Source organism: Triturus cristatus, chromosome 3_1, assembly GCF_964204655.1.
Source record: "Triturus cristatus chromosome 3_1, aTriCri1.1, whole genome shotgun sequence".
Classification (NCBI taxonomy): Eukaryota; Metazoa; Chordata; class Amphibia; order Caudata; family Salamandridae; genus Triturus; species Triturus cristatus.
Window position 1 is genome coordinate 348,009,127 of NC_140583.1, and position 18,929 is coordinate 348,028,055.

At 43.8% G+C, this 18,929-nt stretch overlaps 1 protein-coding gene across 14 annotated transcripts in view; it reads left to right on the forward strand.

Annotated features, from left to right (window-relative positions):
- TJP1 (tight junction protein 1) overlaps positions 1-18,929 on the forward strand; it is a 1,155,396-nt gene that overhangs the window by 983,669 nt on the left and 152,798 nt on the right. For all 14 annotated transcript variants that reach the window (XM_085644067.1, XM_085644073.1, XM_085644075.1 and 11 more), the window contains one exon: positions 14,712-14,936. In XM_085644067.1, coding sequence (XP_085500193.1) covers positions 14,712-14,936 — 225 coding nt within the window. The remainder of the gene's footprint in view (positions 1-14,711; positions 14,937-18,929) is intronic.

Consider the following 18,929-nt stretch of genomic DNA (forward strand, 5'->3'; position numbering starts at 1 on the left):
GAACTAACAAAGCACCTACCTGAACAATATAAAAAAAGAGTGAAAACCCTGGCTGAAGCAGGGAAAGTAATTACAAACACATGCCTAAAGTAGGCACTAGATGCTGCAGACACAGCAGCAAGACAGTTGGTGACAGGAACAACATTGAGACATCATGTATGGCTGAAGATATCAGGCTTCAAGAATGAAGTACATGCCAACATAGTCAATAGTCCGTTTGACAGTGAACATTTATTTGGCAAAGCAGCAGACACACTGCAACAAATTAATAAAGACAACTATACAGCAAAATCCGTGTGCTCCCTACAGTTCAGGGGTCAGCCATGAAGAGGACCACCCTTCAACTAGAGAACCTACAGGAGGAGGTGGTTTTCAGACCGAGACACCAAAGCACAAAGCAGTCTCCGCCTACATCACATCAGTAGCAACACAAAGAAATCAATGCGAACAAAGATGGACCCCCTGAAAATGATAATGGTTCCAAGGGCAAGGGAAACAAGCAATACATGTGAGTTAATACCCCTTGGCAACCAGAAAATAGAATGAAATAAATATTAATAAACAAACCTGAAGAACATGTGAAAACAATAAATATATACTTTAATTGAGTTGATACAAACCTGTAATATTAGGTTAATGGGGTGTGAAAACCTAACAATTGCAAATAATCTTACATATGTAAAAAAAATATGTACTAGTTAGAAATGTGCAAATGCACAATGGAAAAATGTGGACTCGCTAAATGCTCTCTTAGTACACTTTGTATTATTGTTGCGCCTAATGGCACATGATGCAGAAGATCAAGTAATCTGTAGACGTGGCAACAAATGAATCCTGTTCTATGTGCATTTTTAACAAGAAAACAGAGAAACAAGATACTTAATATTTGTATGTGTGAGTAGACAAGTTGGAATAAAAAAGAAAAAGAAAAAAGGATGAAATAAAAGAGAAAAAGAAAGAAAGAAAAAGAGAAAAGTAAACAAAAATGGCTTTAAAAGGTGGTCTGTTAGGGGAAGTCACCACTGCCTCAGCCCAAGTAGCTTAATGGCAAAAGCAGGCTGTGACTGCAAAGGTTGATACCATGCTGTGTGAAAAATGTCTATCCCAAAAAGGATGAGTAGGCGGTTGTCCTACCCTCACAAAGCCGGACCGCCTACTCGTTCTAGAGGAACCGACACTACATATTAGTGTCTACACGAGCCGGTACTGATGCCACACATTATTGACCCTAATGGGGTTGTGTTTTTAGATCTACAGGTACCACTTATTTGGGTGCTGTAATGGTGGTCAATTTCTCACTTCACACCACTGTTGACCACTACCAATAAGTGTAGGTAGATCCTAACTGGTCCTGACGAATTGCCATCTAACAGATTAAGGGGCAAGAAACATGTTGACCTTTTTGACAAAGCGCATATATTTCACATCCTTAGAGTGAAAGCACGCGTCCTTTTCACTTTTAATTAGGGTAGGGGCCACATTTCATTAAAATTATCTTGAGTGGACCACCTCCCCTATTTTAACCCACTTTATTACACACCACTATCACCTACTCTGACCTAGGGCCCTCACACGCACTTCACACACCGGCATAAGGAATAAAGATCTCCGCCAGGAAGGCCCCACTTCGGGTGCCGATCGGTTATTGCAGCGCCGACCCGATAAGGAGCAGACCCGATGATGAAGCAAGACACCTAGCTGCCTGGGTGTGTGAGGGTCTTTTTCCGAATAGGAGAAGACTCTTCACCACTTCTCTTTGACTCTACACCACCACGTGGAGCCAATGAGCATACACAACCTTTAGTTTAATACTTAGGAACTGCATACCACTATTGTAGAGCTTCACCATCAGGCATGTATGCTGGACCTGGATAAAAAAATTGCCTGCACTTCCCTCCTTTTGGTTCAACTAAATACGAACCTGCATGTTCCTGATCAGAGATATCGAGAGAGAACTGCAGGAACAGGTAGCAGCCTCTGTAAAAGATGGAAAACGTCAAATAATCTGCGAGTCCTAAGCAAAGTATAAAATAACGATTGTGCAAGAAGGAACACAAATGAAAATTCAAAAAATAATCTAACAAAAATATATCATATGCCGAAAATTTGGTAACTGACAAACCAAAAGGTATATGTTAATGTAGATTATTATATTGAATGGCATGTTTCCCAAGGTGATTTGTTATTTAAACCCTTTTTGCAAGTATTTAAAGAAAAAATCCAAAATACTTCTCTAAGTTTTCTGACTTCAATACTGAAAGGGTTCTTTGAGTGGTTGATTTTTTTCCAGAATGAACCATTTGATGTTGTCTGGTTCATGATTGAGCTCCAAGCACTGTTTAACCAACAGAGCTGACAATTCAGAAGTTCTAATATCTGAGAGATGCCCAGATATTCTAGTGAAGCAAACACAAGGAGATGGACGGAGCGCTGAAACATTTCAGCACTCACCCCCAGTCACAGATCTGGGTTGAATCCATCATCGTTCTTTAGCTCTCTTCGCCCCCCCCCCCCCCCCCCCCCCCCCCCAGTTCAGACACCGCTATATGCAAATCAGTCTTGACCATGTGCCTCAAGGGAACAGTTCAGCCCGAACTGCCAAGCCATGTCTTCCCTGGACCGGAAACAAGCATCCTGGGACCGGTTTCAGGCTAACAGCCTTCATCAGCCAGGCCAGCTTGAATCCAGTGGCAAAGTGAGCAAGGGACCCACGTCTGGGCATACCCTGCCAACTTAGGGCAAACAAAGCAAACACAAGGAGATGATGGACAGAGCGCTGAACCTTTTCAGACACTCACCCCAAGCACAGATCTGGGTTGAATACATCATTGTTCTTTAGCTCACTTCACCACCCCTGTTCAGACACAGCTATATGCAAATCAGTCTTGACCTTGCGCCTCATGGGAACAGTCCATCCCGAACTGCCAAGCCATGTCTTCCCTGGGCCGGAAACAAGCATCCTGGGACCGGTTTCAGGCTAACAGCCCTCATCAGCCAGGCTAGCTTAAATCCAGTGACAAAATGAGCAAGAGGCCCACGTCTTGGCATACCCTGCCAACTTAGGGCGAACAAATATCTTTGATGTTTTTATTGAGAAGATTAGCAAACATCGGCTTAAGAAGTTTTGGAGTGTCATCGTGTCAGTATTTAAAATGTTTAATCAAAGATTGGGGAACAGAAGAGCTAATGGAATTACCCGAATTCCCACAACCACGATTCGTTGGCCCCTTCGAGTGGTTGGGCTCCTCCCCTACATCTATGAAGTAACACTACCCACTGAGTGAGGTGGAGAGACACTGCCGGTTCCTGAATTTGGAACCAGGCATTTACATATTGAACTCCCCCCCACATATAGGGGGGTCAACTCTAGGTCCTCATCTTGGGGACCACTCTTAGAGATCTTTGGTCCTGAAGAAGTGCCGCTTCATTTTGGAGCCCCGATGGCACGAAACAAGTTGACCACATACACATAAGAGCTACCCCGGTACCTTAAGACCTTCTGGTGGCCCCATTGCTTTTACTTAGTCCCGGTCCCATTTCTGAATTAAAATGTTCATAGGTCTGGTGCCTATTTTAAATCACTGTGTCACTTTACACACACCACTACTCACTTTATTTGAGCCCACACTCACACCATTCACATACGGCGTTCTCAGATCAAAAGAACTCCGCCAAAGATGCCACCAGGCCCGCCAGACATTGCAGCGCCGGTCTGACGCAGAGCGCCCTATGATGAAGCATGACACCCTAACAGGTGTGTGAGGGCATTACGATCTGAAATAGAGGTCCCCCAGCGACTCAAATAGACAGTTAGTGGCTCGCAGTACATCTGCCTCATAGAGGAACTAACTCCTTTCTTTGATTTAAAAGTATTTAAAATGTGCCGGTTGGAATTCACAATTTGTCAGATTTTTTTTTTTTCCATTCAAAGTGGAATGACGTGTGACACAAACCAGATGCGAGACCTCACGAGTAGGTTGTGTTCTTAGTTAGCGATCCCTGTCGTAGAAACGTGCTCTTTTATATGATTCATAAACTGGCCATCTCGAATAGCCCCTGGTTATGAACTTCTCTGTTATCATGAAAGATTGGGTATCTTAATCGGACACAGTTGTACAATTCCTAAGGAGACGCAGGAATTGTCCAAACGGGATGCTTTGTTTTTGCACCCTGGGGTGGTAACTGTCAAAATGTAATAGTGTTTCTAGCTGAAGGTTTAACATAGAGATCTACTTCTAGTTGCCTGTTGTTGTGTCTAATCAAGATATCTAAAAACTCAACTTGACTTTTGCTATAGTTACTAGTAAACCAAATGTTGGGGTCACAGGAGTTCAACCATGAAACAAGTTCCACGAGTATGTACTCAGAGTTAGTCCATATAAAAAAAGATGTCATCTATATAGCGAGACCAATAAATGATTGACTCAAAGGAGCTATCTCGTTATATATGTGTTTGAGGCATGTGAGCTGTAAATCACATGCTTTGCATAGCCTGCCATCTAGTGTTGGGTCCGGATGTTTGCACTTTGTTTTTGTTCGAAGGGGTCTTTTCCAGTCACGAGGTGGGCGGCGACTCCTTTTGGTGGTAGTGCACATGGACATCGGCTCTGTGGTTAGATTGTTTTTTTCTGCCATCGGGTTCGGATGTGAATTGCTGAGCTCTGTTTCGGCACCGTTTCTCGGGTTCCCTTCGACACGCAATCCAGTACCCTCGACGGTATTGTTTCTCAATGGCGTTTCCCATTCTCCGCGAATCGTTTAGACTCAAAGTCCTTCGATCGGAAAACTCTTGGAGGGCCTTTGGGCCTACCCACGCCGGGTTCTCTAGCAGTTGATGGAATGTACTCCATTCAAACTCTGTCCCAGGTGTCGTGTCAAGTTTCACGCACCGACCTGCACGTAGTGTGCAACCTCTGTCTATCCCCGGAACACAACAAGAAAGACTGTGACGCGTGCCGATCGTTTTGATTGAAGAAGATGCTTTGTGACCGTCTGGCTTGACGTCACAAGATGCAACATCAAGGCGGCTCCATACTGCACATTTTTGGTGGAGATTCCGATCGAGAAGAACTACAAGCTCAAGGAGCCAAGGAAGCAGAACACATCTCAGTGTCCAAGGCCAACTCCGACATGGAAGAAGAGGAGCAGGTTACACTGGGTCAGCGTACCGTGAGTACAGAAGTCCCCTTGCCCACACAGCACAAGACAAAAAAGGCTCCAATCCTTCCTCTGCCTGCGGGCCAAGGTCAGCACAGGGAAAACGTTTCGAGCGCTCTGCCCCAAGACACAAATAGAAGCCTTCCGGCTCTGGCTCGAAATCCTCAGCGTCGAAATCGAAGCATGTTGTGGTCCAAATCCCACCTTTATCGAAGACTAAATCTAAAGAGCCAAAGAGTTCAGAGCCGAAACTTTAGACGCCAAAAATGGTGAGAAAAGACAAAAAGACTCCAACAAAAGAATCTCCGTCCGACGTTCCACCTTCGGATCCGAAACTGAAAGAGCGGGTTATAAACCCAGACACTGGACATATCCATGCCAAATTGCCTGAAAAAAGGAAGCTGGACCAACAGGAGGAGTACCACATTCCTTTGAAGAGGAAAAATGTGGGTACTAACCCTTTACCACCTTATATTCTACCTCCTTTGCCCACTGATCCCAACTTACTCATCACACCCACAAATTCACCACCACTATCACCCGACCCACAGGATGAAGGGGCCGGGGATAAGGATAGACCACAGGATATTGACCCATGGGAGGACTAGGACACTCACCTACACACGGATAATGACCCTGACTTATATCCGTCCAGACCCTCACCACCCAACGACAATATAAGATACATTGAGTTTCTTAACAGGGCTGCTCATTATCATGGGGAGGAACTGCATAAGGAGGCTTTAGGGGAGGGTATCTTATTCGCGACCCTAAGTTTCTCTTAAAGAACTACCCATACACTACCAATGCTTAAGGGGATGCTTAAACATGCAAATGAGGTTTTTAAAGATCAAGTATCATCACCTAGGGTTGAGAAAAAATATAAACCTGCCCCTACTGACCCTGCCTACATCAAAGGCAGCTGCCCTTAGACTCTCTTGTGGTTTCCAATGCTTGCAAGAGAGCTAACTCGCAGACCACAGGTGAGGCCCCTTCTCCTGATAAGGAGTCTAAGTTAATAGGGTAGCGTCACAAGCGGCTAATCATTGGCTCATTGCTAATGCTCAGGCTTTGTTAACCATATATGATAGGGCCCAATATGATGAGTTAGAAAAGCTCCTGCAACTTCTGCCTGATGAACATAAATCCAAGGCTAATGATCTAATTCAGGAGGGCAAACTAATCACCAATACCTCGATCAGGTTCGCCCTACACGCAGCATATACAGCAGTGCGTGTAGTAAACACCAGCGTACTGCTACGCAGGCATGCTTGGTTGAAAATTTCGGGTTTCAAGCCTGAGGTACAAGCCACTATTCTCAACCAGCCATTTGACAAAGAACACCTCTTTGGTCCAGCAGTTGACACCTCGCTGGAAAAAATGAAAAAGATACTGAGGTCGCAAAGTCCATGGGGGCTTTGCAGTTACCTACAAATAGAAGTTCCCTTCGTTGCTCCTTTTACACTGCCGCTCCCAAGAATATTTCCACAGAAAATCCCTCCTTCTCTTACAAGGGCAATAACCAATCGCCCTCATCAAGAGGTTATTTCAGATCAGCTTTTAGAGGAAACAATGGTAAGGGAAGAGGCAGAGGCAACTCCACACGCACTTACCCCGCAAATAACAAGCAGTGACTTCCTTCCACTACCCCCGATCATTTCACTCCTGTTGGACGTCTTTTCCAATTTCTCCCTGTCTGGAACACAATCACCTCAGACAAATGGGTTCTACAAATTATCCAATATGGTTACTGCCTGGAACTTAGACACTCCTCCAAACATACTTCTAAGATCACACGCAATGTCACAAGAACATCTCACCCTTCTAAAGCAAGAGGTTCTCTCTCTTGTTAGAAAAAGAAGATCTAGAACCAGTCCGTTAAAATATCATGGGGCCGGTGTATACTCCCTGTACTTCTTAATTTCCAAGTAGGACGTCTCTTTCAGGGCTATACTAGACCTCACAGAACTAAATCTATACATTCAGTTGGATCACTTTCACATGGTCACACTCCAACAAGTGCTACCGATCCTTCAACAAGGCGACTTTCTATCCACTCTGGACTTAAAGAACGCCAATTTCCATATCCCAATACACCCTGCTCACCGCAAATACATCAGGTTCGTAGTAGCAGGTCAGCATCATCAGTTGAAGGTCAAAGTCCCATTGGGAGTAACTACCGCACCCAGGGTTTTCACCAAATGGCTGGCAAAGTCGGAGCTCATCTACGAAGGCAACACATTCTTAAAAGCCAGCTCGTAAAAAAGCAGTCTACGTCACACTCTCAAAACAAGCCCTATCTCCAACCATCCAAGACACACGCATATCTGGGAGCCACAATAGAGACACAAAAGGCTTTTTCTACCCCAATACGGCCAGAATCCGCAACATGCAGACTCTATTCCGTCAGTTTCAGCCTTAACACTCATTGCCAGCTCTAGTGTTCATGCAGTTACTAGAGATGATTGCGTCTTGCAGACTAATAGTCCCTTACGCAAGACTTCAAATCCGTCCCCTTCAGGAGTGCTTAGCACGTCAGTGGAACCAGGCTCAATGTCTGTTTTCAGATCTAGTGTTGGTGGACACACCCATCGCTCTCTGCAGTGGTGGAATACACAAAACCTTTCAAAAGGGCGGCCATTCATTGACCTGGTGCCATAGATAGTGATAACAGCAGACGCATCTCTCACTGGTTGCGGAGCTCAACTCCAGACGCATACAATTAGGGCATGTTGAGCCTGCAGCAAAAACAGCTTCTTATAAATCATCTAGAGCTGCTAGCGATTTTCCTAGCGATCAAAATGTTTCGAGCTTACCTAGTAGGCAAAGCTGTCCTGATCTGTACAGACAACATGACAGCAATTTACTACATACAAAAACAGGAGGGGGGGGGACACAATCTCTCCAGCTGTCACAACTAGCACAGACCATCTGGTGATGGGCTATACATCACAAAATGTATCTTCTTGCATAACACGTTCCGGGAGTAAACAATCAGATTGCAGATCTGCTCTGTTGTCAAAGACAACAGATCCACGAATGGGAACGGGACTCTCAAGTTCTCCTCCCATTCTTTCAAAGACATAGATCTGTTTGCCACAAACCTAAACGCTAAATTCCCGAAGCTTCGCATCCAGGCATCCACACCCATTGTCCAAAGGCAATGCACTATGGATAAATTGGTCAGGAATATTTGCCTACGCTTTTCCGCCTCTCCCACACATTCTATCAGTGGTTTGTAAGCTCAGACAAGCGTCCCCAACACTAGTCCTAGTTGCTCCCACATTGGACCGACCACCCTGGTTCACAACCATGTTGGTGCTCTCAGTAGTTCCTCACCAAAAACTACATCTCACTCCCAATCTGCTCACTCAGAGCCATGGAGAGATAAGACATCCAGATCCTAGTCATCTCAACCTTGCGATCTGGCACTTGAAATCTTAGAGTTTGGCTACCTTTATCTCCAGCCAGACTGCATGAACATCATCGAAGAGGCTAGACGTCCTACCACAAGAGCATGCTATGCAGCAAAGTGAAAGCGGTTTGTAATATACTGTAATAACAATCAAATCCACTAGCTGGATGCTTCAGTTCAAAACATCATTTGCTATCTATTACATCTGCAGTCGTCCAATTTAGCGTACACATCCATATGCTTACATCTTGCTGCTATAGCTGCATACCTAGGGAAAAGACAACATCGGTCTCTCTTTAAAGTGCCTGTCATTAAAACATTTATGGAGGAACTTAAAAGAATCATTCCGCCAAGACTTTCACCTGCTCCAGTGTGGAATCTCAACATTGTCCTTACCAGACTGATGGGTCCACCTTTTGAGCCATTGCATAGACGAGAACTGCAATTTCTCACTTGGAAGGTAGCTTTCCTCATAGCTATCACATCACTGAGACGAGTAGGTGAGTTTCAGTCACTAACCATAGAAGAACCGTTTTTATAAGTACACCAAAACAAAGTGGTTCTTCGGAACAACCCTAAATTCCTACCAAATGTTATTTCTGCCTTTCATATAAACCAATCTGTTGAGTTGCCTGTGTTCTTCCCTCAACCAGATTCTGTGGCAGAACGTGCTTTGCACACTTTATATGTAAAAAGTGCACTATTTTACTATGTAGAAAGGACAAAACCTTTCCGTAAGACACAACAACTATTTGTGGCGTTTTCTCCACCATATAAAGGCAATCCTATATCTAAATCAGATATTGCAAGGTGTATAGTCAAGTGCATTCAGAAATGCTATGCAAAAGCAAAACTAACATTGACAATTCCCCTTAGAGCGCGCTCCACACGCAAACTAGGGACTTCTATGGCATTCTTAGGGAATATACCCATAGATGACATCTGCAAAGCTGCAAACATGGTCTACACCTCTCACATTCACAAAACACTTTTGTGTAGATATGTTAGCAAGACAGAAAGCTAGTGTGGGCCAAGCAGCTTTACGTACACTATTTCAGACAACTGCAACAGCTACAGGTTAGCCACCGCTTTGGGAGATAACTGCTGTATAGTCTATGCAAAGCATGTGATCTACAGCTCACATGCCTCGAATGGAAAATGCTACTTACCCAGTATGCATCTGTTCTTGGCATGTAGCGCCGTAGATTGACATGCATCCACCCACCCGCCTCTCCGGGTACCTATACCTGTTGCAGGAACATCTTACTTAGATACATATATACATGGACATCTCTTACTACTCTTACTAACTCCATTATCACCCTCTGTGGCAAACAATGTAACAATGTAGCCGATACCCATGCGCACTATTACCGAAAGGAGTCACCTACCTCGTGACTGGAAAAGACGTCTTCAAACAAAAACAAAGTGCAAACATCCGAACCCAACACTAGATGGTAGGCTATGCAAAACATGTGAATCTACAGCTCTACATGCCAAGAACAGATGCATACTGGGTAAGTGGCATTTTCCTTTTGTGCTCAAATTTGACCATATAGATATTAGCCACGGTTGGATCTCCCAAGGCTCCCATACTTTCTTCTTTGGTTTGTTTAAAAAGTTGATCCCCAAATTCAAAGGTGTTTTCAGATCAAATAATTTTGAAACACTGGAGTATAAAGGAGGTAGGGCAATCAATATGTTCGTCAATGAACCAGCTAACCGATTCAACCGCACCGTTCTGGGGAATATTACTGTGAAGGGCCCAAATGTCCAGAGTCACTAACAATTGAGTGTTAGGGCCAATTCCGAACAGTTCCGGTATCGCCAGATTAGGCACGCCTTGCTCGCAGTTCTCCCAAAAGGCACTGTCCTTCCTGATTCCTCTCCTCTGGAGGGCAGGATGCTAGATGGCGACTTGCCTGAGAAGGCTACATCTCTCATATACAAAAAGCTTATTAACAACATGCCCGATCCCCTGATCCGCCTGAGAGGTAAATGGGACCACGATGTAGCTGGGTTGGAAGATGAGGAGTGGTGGGCTGCAGTGGCTTCTCCACGTGAGGTTGTCATTTCCTCCAGTCTGTCTGGTCCAACTAAAAATCCTCCATAGAATATACTTGTCAGGACCCTCATTGGTACATATGGGCTACGCCCAAGATAGTGGTTGTGCACGACACAGTGGGCAAGAGGGCACCTTTATTCATGTACTCTGGGAGTGTATGATAATCCAGAAATACTGGGAAGGGGTGGTACTCATGATGGAGGAGGTATTGGGACAACAGATACAATGTAACATCAAATTGATTTTGTTGAATATATGGGACCCCACTGACCTCAGCACCAAAGAGATAATCTGGGTTACTTTGGGCTTCACGGTGGCCAAGCGGAATATCGCACAACTGTGGTGGTCACCGAACCCACCTCGAATTGCAGACTGGTCCAGGGACATGGATTGGTGTATGGTGACGGAATACCTATTTATGGCTCTAGGGGGTGCCCGAAGAAATGGTCACACAAATGGAATAAATTTCGGGGGGATATATGTGAACCTCCAAGGAGCCGTGATGAAATTGCTGCTGAAGTTTGATAGTATGAGACTCCCGATGATTTTCACAATGTGTTGTGATAGTGGGCTCTTGATGTTTTATCTCAGTGTGTGTTACAGAATAACTGAACAATGCTGTGCTTTAATTGTTTACATGCCTATCTTCAATAAAAAGAGTTATCAAAAACAAAACAATTGAGTGTTAGAATTGAAAGGCAAACAGAAAAAAAGAGCAACATTTGTCGCCCTAAGTGGGATAGGAATGTCCAGACGTGGGTCCTGTACTCACCGTGCCACTGGAGTCAAGGTAGCTTGGCTGGTGAGGGGTGGTACTCCGAAACAGGACCAAGGATAATTGTTTCCGGGCCAGGGAGGTCCTGGCCTGGCAGTTCTGGCTGGACTGTTCCCATGGGGAGCAGGGTCAAGACTAAATTGCATATAGCTGGCTCCAAACTGGAATGGCATAGTGAGCAAGAAAAAGATGGATTTATGCCCAGATCTCTGTAGTGGCTCTCAAGAGGAGCAGCAGCAACATTAGAGTGACTCTCTAAAGTTAGATTTCCACCCACAGACAATAACTTTCTCCAGGAGTGAAAGAAAGTAACATCAGACAAGTGGTTGCTCAATATAATACAACACGGTTACTGCATAGAGTTGTAAAAACACCCGCCAACATGTTATTCAAAACAAAAAACGCACACAAAGGAGATCTCCAAAAGGAAGTAAAAGAGCTGCTACAAAGACAAGCAGCCAAAAGAGTGCCCACAAGAGAGAAAAATCAAGAAGTTCACTCAACATATTTTCTGGTTCTAAAACCAGACAAGACACTGCAACCTATACTAGACCTCAGTTTCTTCAACCAATTTATAAGAACACAAAAATTCAACATGACAACCCTACAAGAAGTTATTATGCCTGTCTACACAGCCCAATGAATCCACAACACAGAAAATTCCAGTGTTTTGTGATCAACAAAATGCACTAACATTTCAAAGCACTGCACTTTGGAATTTATTCGGCCGCAAGGGTTTTCTTGCAGCTGTGGTGGAACATCTGAGAGGAAACGGAATACATGCCCATCCATACCTAGACGATTGGATGGTAAGAGCAAACTCCGCACACAGGTGCAGAAAATACATGAAGAAAGTGATGGCAACACTGCACGGACTGAGATTCACTATAAACGTTGAGAGGTTTTTGCCAAAACCAGAACAACAAACTCTTCTTAGGAGCGCAGATAAACACATTTCTAGGGAAATCTTACCCATGCAAAGAGGGTACAAGCTATACCAAAAGAAGCTCTTCGATACCAGAAGGATCAGTCTCTGGCAGAGAGGACTGTGGGGAAATTACTGGTAATGATAGCTTCATGCATTCCACTAATACCACATGCGAGGCTTCACACATCACCAGTCCAAGAATGGATACAGAGTCAATAGTCCCAATCAACAGGGAACTGAGAGGATCTAGTGGTTGTCGCAGAAAATACAACAGGAGATGATTAATTGGTGGAACAAAACAAATGTAACAGCAGGAAAATAAATTATGACTACAGCTCCAAGAGTGACCATTACCACAAGCACCTCACATATCAGATGGTGAGCATGCATTTACGACTACCTAAACAATCAATAGCATTTCTCAGAGAAGCAAGGAAAGCAACAATTAGAAGATGTTACACTGCAAAATGGGAAAGATTCACATATTGGTGCCAAAAACATAATCTGCTTCAAAACCGGGCATGAGAAACTACAGTAATTAAATATTTAACTAATTTGTTGGAAAATGGTTTGACTTGCGCTTCTCTAACGGTACGTTTAGTAGCTTACACAAGGGGCTACATAGGGAAAATGTTGGTTGACTACTCCAATAATCAAGATTTTTCGAAGGGCCTGAAAGAGTATCACCACTCAGGAGTGCCACAATACCCACATGGAATCTCAATGTGATGTTCACACAGTTAATGAAGGAACCATTCAACCCAATCTATAAGATAAGTTTAAAGTTCATCACGTTTAAAGCTATGTTTTTAACAGCCATAACTTCACTACACAGAGTAAGTGAATTGCAAGCACTCACCAAACAAGAACCTTATTTTCAAATACATAAAGACAGAGTAGTCTTAAGCCCTAACCCTCAATTCCTTCCTAAGGTCATATCTCCGTTTCACGTAAATCAAACAATACAAATTTCAAGTTTTTTTTGTTCAAAATCCAAAGACTTAAGCAGAAAATACTGCATACTCTGGATGGCCGCAGGGCGTTAATGTATTATACAGAAAACACAAATAACATCAGAAAATAAATACAACTTTTCATTTAATTTGCAAACAACAACATTGAAGAGAAACTTACAAAAGTTACCATCACAAGATGGATAACACAGACAATCAAAATATGTCATAAAAAAAGCTGGCGTTCTACTAGAAAGAAACCCAGGGGTACTTACTCTCTACAAGGAAGCAAGGAGCAACAATTGCTTTTCTACCAAACATTCCGCACTATGATATTTGCATGATGGCCACATGGTCATCAATACACACATTAACAAAACACTATTGCATTGATCAAGTAAAAGGAGAAGCACAGGTGGAACAGAAACACCCAAAACATCTGTTTACAAGTTCATCCTTGTCTTCAACCCAACCACCACAATAAAGACAACTGCAACAAAATCAATGCACTGCATGTGAATCCAGAAAAGATTCACACTGCAAAACGAAATGGTTACTTAATGGTAGGAGTAGTTTTGCAGCTTGATGAATTTTCTAGATTCACAGGCGACCCACCCACCTCCCCAGAAAATGAGTCGAGACAAGTAAACAGAGGACATTTATACAGAACAATAACAAAAAGCTAAAAACAAAAAAATACAGTGAGGCTATTAGGGAGGGCGTTTGACGTCACAGGAGTATTGCACAAGCACCAAATGGTGGAGGTGGTCGATGCCCAACGACAATAATAATTTTAAAGAAAAGAGACCAGGACTACTACACACAAGGAATTCTGGACCCAACCACTAGATGTGAATCAAGAATATTCTTCATACTGCAAAACTACACCTACCGTAATCATTTCATTTTCCTGCATTGCAACTTCATAAATTTGCATGGTTGTTTCATTCCCCTTTTCTATGTTGGGGATCTACAATATTTTACTCCAGCAATATACATTATCAACATACCTGAAAGGCTACAGACTTCTGGTTATTTAGCAGCACATTGAGCAGCTGATGATGTGCTCTGATCTTAACTCCATCCATTGTCCACCATAGCTGTAATTTCAAAGCACAAATGTAAAGCGAGAGCCTCTGCATCTGAGGGAAGGAGGCTCATGAACTATCTAGCTGTGACAAATGGACAATACATGTTTTTTTCACATTTATAGCAGAAACGCTTTTCTAATTATAGCAAGAAATTATTTTTACAATGCCTTGAAAAAACTCAATTTCCAAATAAAACCGCATTTATAAATTTATACTTTAACTGTGGTATTTCACTTTGCTGACTTAAGTAAAAATTTAATATTTCTATGCAACCTTGTCTGATCCTTAAAGGAAACCTGTTGTATTAATCATGTGTATTTACTTTAGGGCTCCAGAGCCACAGAAACCCCATTCAGTGGCAGCAGATGATATAATCCGCTCAAATCATTATGATCCAGATGAAGATGAAGAATATTATAGAAAGCAGTTGTCTTTCTTTGATCGAAGAAGTTTTGACAAGCCTGCCGCCCAGGTTTCAGCTAATCTCCATCATGAATCTTTGAAACAGACACATCCTCAGCATCATCAAAACTACAACAACTTTCCATCCAAGTATGTTTTTTTTAATCCAAGTCTTTTTGTTTCATCAAGTACTGAACAGTTTCATGAACACTTTATATATAGTGTTGCTGTTTGGTTATTCTTTGTCACCGTGATCTGCTTGTCAAATAGATTTCTTTAGTGTTGTCAATCAGGCTGACCCAATCTGAATAGTTACAATACTTTATTTTCCACCATAAACTTGCTCAGGTGGTATTTCCCTTAATTTCACCCAGATATTGTATAGTTTTTAATTGATATTTCATGTTCGCAGAGCACAAACTTGGGTAAGATAAGAAGTTGACAAGATGAATCAACCATTCTGTACAATGTTGGTTGCCTTGCCCCCATGAATGAGATAATAAAGTCCTTGGTCACATTAGGCAAGTGAGTGGGTCTTAAACAGGATGTGGTTTAGTAAGAATGTTAGAAATGCTTCAAATTAAATTCTGGAATATCGACTTATGATTCTGAGAGACGGCAAATGTGTGGCGATTTCTCAGATAAAAAGCGACGGCTCTCTAATCTTAATTGGGTCCACTCCTTGACAGAATTTTGAGGTGGGCAAGTAGAAAGCTGCTTCTACTTCACCTAGTTGTATTCAATTTTCCTTGGTCCCTTTTCAGTTTTCTTCCTCTTGAAAACATGTATGTTCGTGGCATGTGTAGCTGGAGATGCACATGCTGTGCATACTCCTGCCATCTAGTGTTGGGCTTGGACGTGTGCAACTTGTTTTTCTTCGAAAAAGTCTTCGAGTCTATGGCCATTACAACCCAGGTGTGTGATTTCGCTGTCCCCCTCTGAACCTCGACGTTGTTTGCTCAACATTTCGGAACCCACAGATCTCAACCATGCAATGCATGCTTGGGCAACCCTAAGTACCACACTAGCCAAATAGAACATTGCACAGCACTGGGGGGCTCCAACAATCCCCTCCCACCAGCAGTGGTGCCGTGACCTGGACAGCGCCATGGTTGCGAAAGAGGCAGTTTTCATCCTCAGAGGTTGCCCACGAAAATGGACACGAGTTTGGGGGAAATGGAACGCCTTCAGGGGAAATATATGTGACCCACCATCTGAAGACTCAGAATCAGACTTAAGTGATTAACGATACTCATCCAAGGTGAAACCACGCACAAGTCGAGGAACTTTTGGAGGTGCGGGAGGTGGGGATGATGAAAATGGTATCTGTGTTTATCCTTACGTTTTGCGGTGAAGTTGTGGAGTGTGAAATATGGAATATAACTGTGACAATTACTGATAAAGGAATGTTTTACTCGCTGTGTATGACAATCACAATAATAATAATAAAAATGTTTAAAAAAAAAAAGAAAACGTCTTCGAGGGGCGGAGGAAAAGAGTCTGCTGACAGTACTTGTAGTACACGTTATGGTTTGTTAGAAAGCTTATTGTAGGAAGCTGGCTCTTTGTATGAAATACCAAAAATAGGTATATTGTGCAAAGAGTCCAGGTATTCCCTTACTAGTGGACAGGGGCTTGCTCTAGCAATCCCAAGGTGCTCTTCTAGGGAATAGTGTGGTCGAAGAGCCTTAGGCAGATTAGAGAGGAGTGTTAAACCTGTGCAAATCCACACAATAGTCAATAAATGATGCTCACAACTCAATAAGGAAATCCATACCAATTTATCAAAATAACACGTATCTTGATATATATATATTTAGGCACCAGAGTCAATACGATCAGGTAAGTACGTTTTGCAAGAGAAATACTTTTATGGGAAAAAAGTTGACGTTATCCTATGGGAGGAAAAACAAGTACAGCATTCCAGTAGAGAACAGCGACTTATGAGACCAGTCTCCTGGACTTAAGATGGGTAGTGGGCAGGACCCAAGGCAACACTAGCAGACCATCTCCGGCGGCACTAAGGCGGCCGGGTGCAGCGGTGCAATACAGCATTGGTTGCCCAAAGTTAGGCAATGGAGATTAGTCTCCTTAAAAAGAGTCTGCAGGTTTGGACTGGGAGGCCAGTTGGGTTGAACAACCCAAAGAATTCAAATCTTACGATGCTAGGGGATGTGGGGACACTGGTGGTCCTCTTATCCTCTGCCTTTGCAGACGGACTTTGAGGTGTCTGGTTTCTTCGTCCGGGAGCACTCCCAGTTGAGAGGGCCTCTGCACATCAGAGTCTCCTTTTCGATTCTTGTAGCTGGAAACCTTCCTCTTCGAATAGTCCCCTGCCTCCTCTGGCCAGGTTTGTCGCACACCAACAGCAAGGATACTCTCTCCGATAATAGCACGCTCTACAATTGTGCATAACAGTACCCGTGTGCTTAAATTCACATAATTGTCCCTACTAGACCAGAGCATCACCGTGGATTTGTGAAAGATATGCGAATAATAAAAAAAAAAGTGGGAAGCATTTAACAGATTCTGTTTCCAAATGGCAGTTTTTCCGCTGTATGCAATTAAAACAATGGCAGCTGAAATAAACATTATCATTAGGCAAAAAAGTAACCATTCGAAGTAAATAAAGTGATACTACTTGGCACCGTCTGCTGGCCCTTTGTACCTTACTTCTTCCCCATGCTCAGAAAACAGTTTTCATTCAATAAAAAAAGATTTAAAGACTCCTCCATCCAATAGTAGATTTTTTTTCTTCTGTTTTTTATTTGTTACAATGGGTTCTTGAGGACGGCACAATAACACGCATATACACTGGCGTGAATTAAGTATATTTATTTCCAGTATACTGTTATATTCCATATAGTTACCCTATATAGGTGCAGGTAACATTGCAACCTTTCACCTATATTCTTCCCTACATTACATACATAACGATTCTTGGGGACTGACCTTTTAGATACGACACTGCATTCAGAACACGGGTTTTTCCCTAGTTTAAATCTCATACATTATGCAGGAGGTTTCTTGGAAGCACAGCAGGACTACCATCTCCGGTATAATATCTCTGTATAAAGTTCAGGCTCGACATAATCCTTTAGGCCGGTACAGTAACAGCAAGGTAGGACCCCTGGGGAGATCTATGGGTATATATACATCACATCTTGCTTAGAAAGATAGAGGAGACCGAGACTTCCCAGCTGACACACTGACCAGAGACACTGAGGTTCCTGCATGCAGACGCTCCAGCTAGCAGTGGTCTAACATCCCTCACGGGGTGTCCAACTCGAGACCAGGACAGGGTTCCATATTCTCGCATTCTCAGGTAATGGGGTTGACTAGACCCTAGAGGGATGTGAGTCCTCAGACCTTGGTCCTAGGATCACACTCTCCCCCGCAGCTCCGCTGTGCTCTGCGTGGCCTCCGGAAGCCAGCCCCTCCGTTGCAGGGCTCGAGACTACCCTGATTCCGGTTTTTCCTTTTGCGCGCTGTAACTTGTGACTTAAATTGGTATTATTGTGCCTGCTGCTGTTTATTTTGTCTGTTTGTTCCCCTTATTGCCCTATGCTGTGTGCTGTTGTTCCCCCTCTGTTTCCCGCAGCCGCTGCCCACTGACCCCTCCCCCTACTGCCCGCCTCCCAGCTGTCCGTCCCTCTCCCTCCCCTACATTATGGCGACCGCTGCGGGGGAGCGCGTGTGAGTCCTCAGACCTCTGTCCTAGGATCACACTCTCCCCGGCAGCTCCGCTGTGCTCTGCGTCGCCTCGGGAAGTCAGCACCTCCGTTGCAGGGTTCGAGCCTACCCTTATTCTGGTCTTTCCTTTTGCGCGCTGTAACTTGTGACTTAAATTGGTATTATTGTATCTGCTGCTGTTTATTTTGTCTGTTTGTTCCCTTTATTGCCCTTTGCTGTGTGCTGCTGTTCTCTCTCGTTTCCCCTCCGTTTCCCGCTCCCGCTGCCGCTGACCACGGACTCCTACCCCTACCGCCCTGCTCCCGCCTCCCAGCTGCACGTCCCGCCGAAGGTGTGCCTAAGGCAAGCCCGTCTGCGACCCGACCGCGACCAGCGCCAGGAACCCTTGTTCTCCTAGACCCATCCGCTACGACTCAACCACCCTCAACACACTCAACCCCGGAAGACACG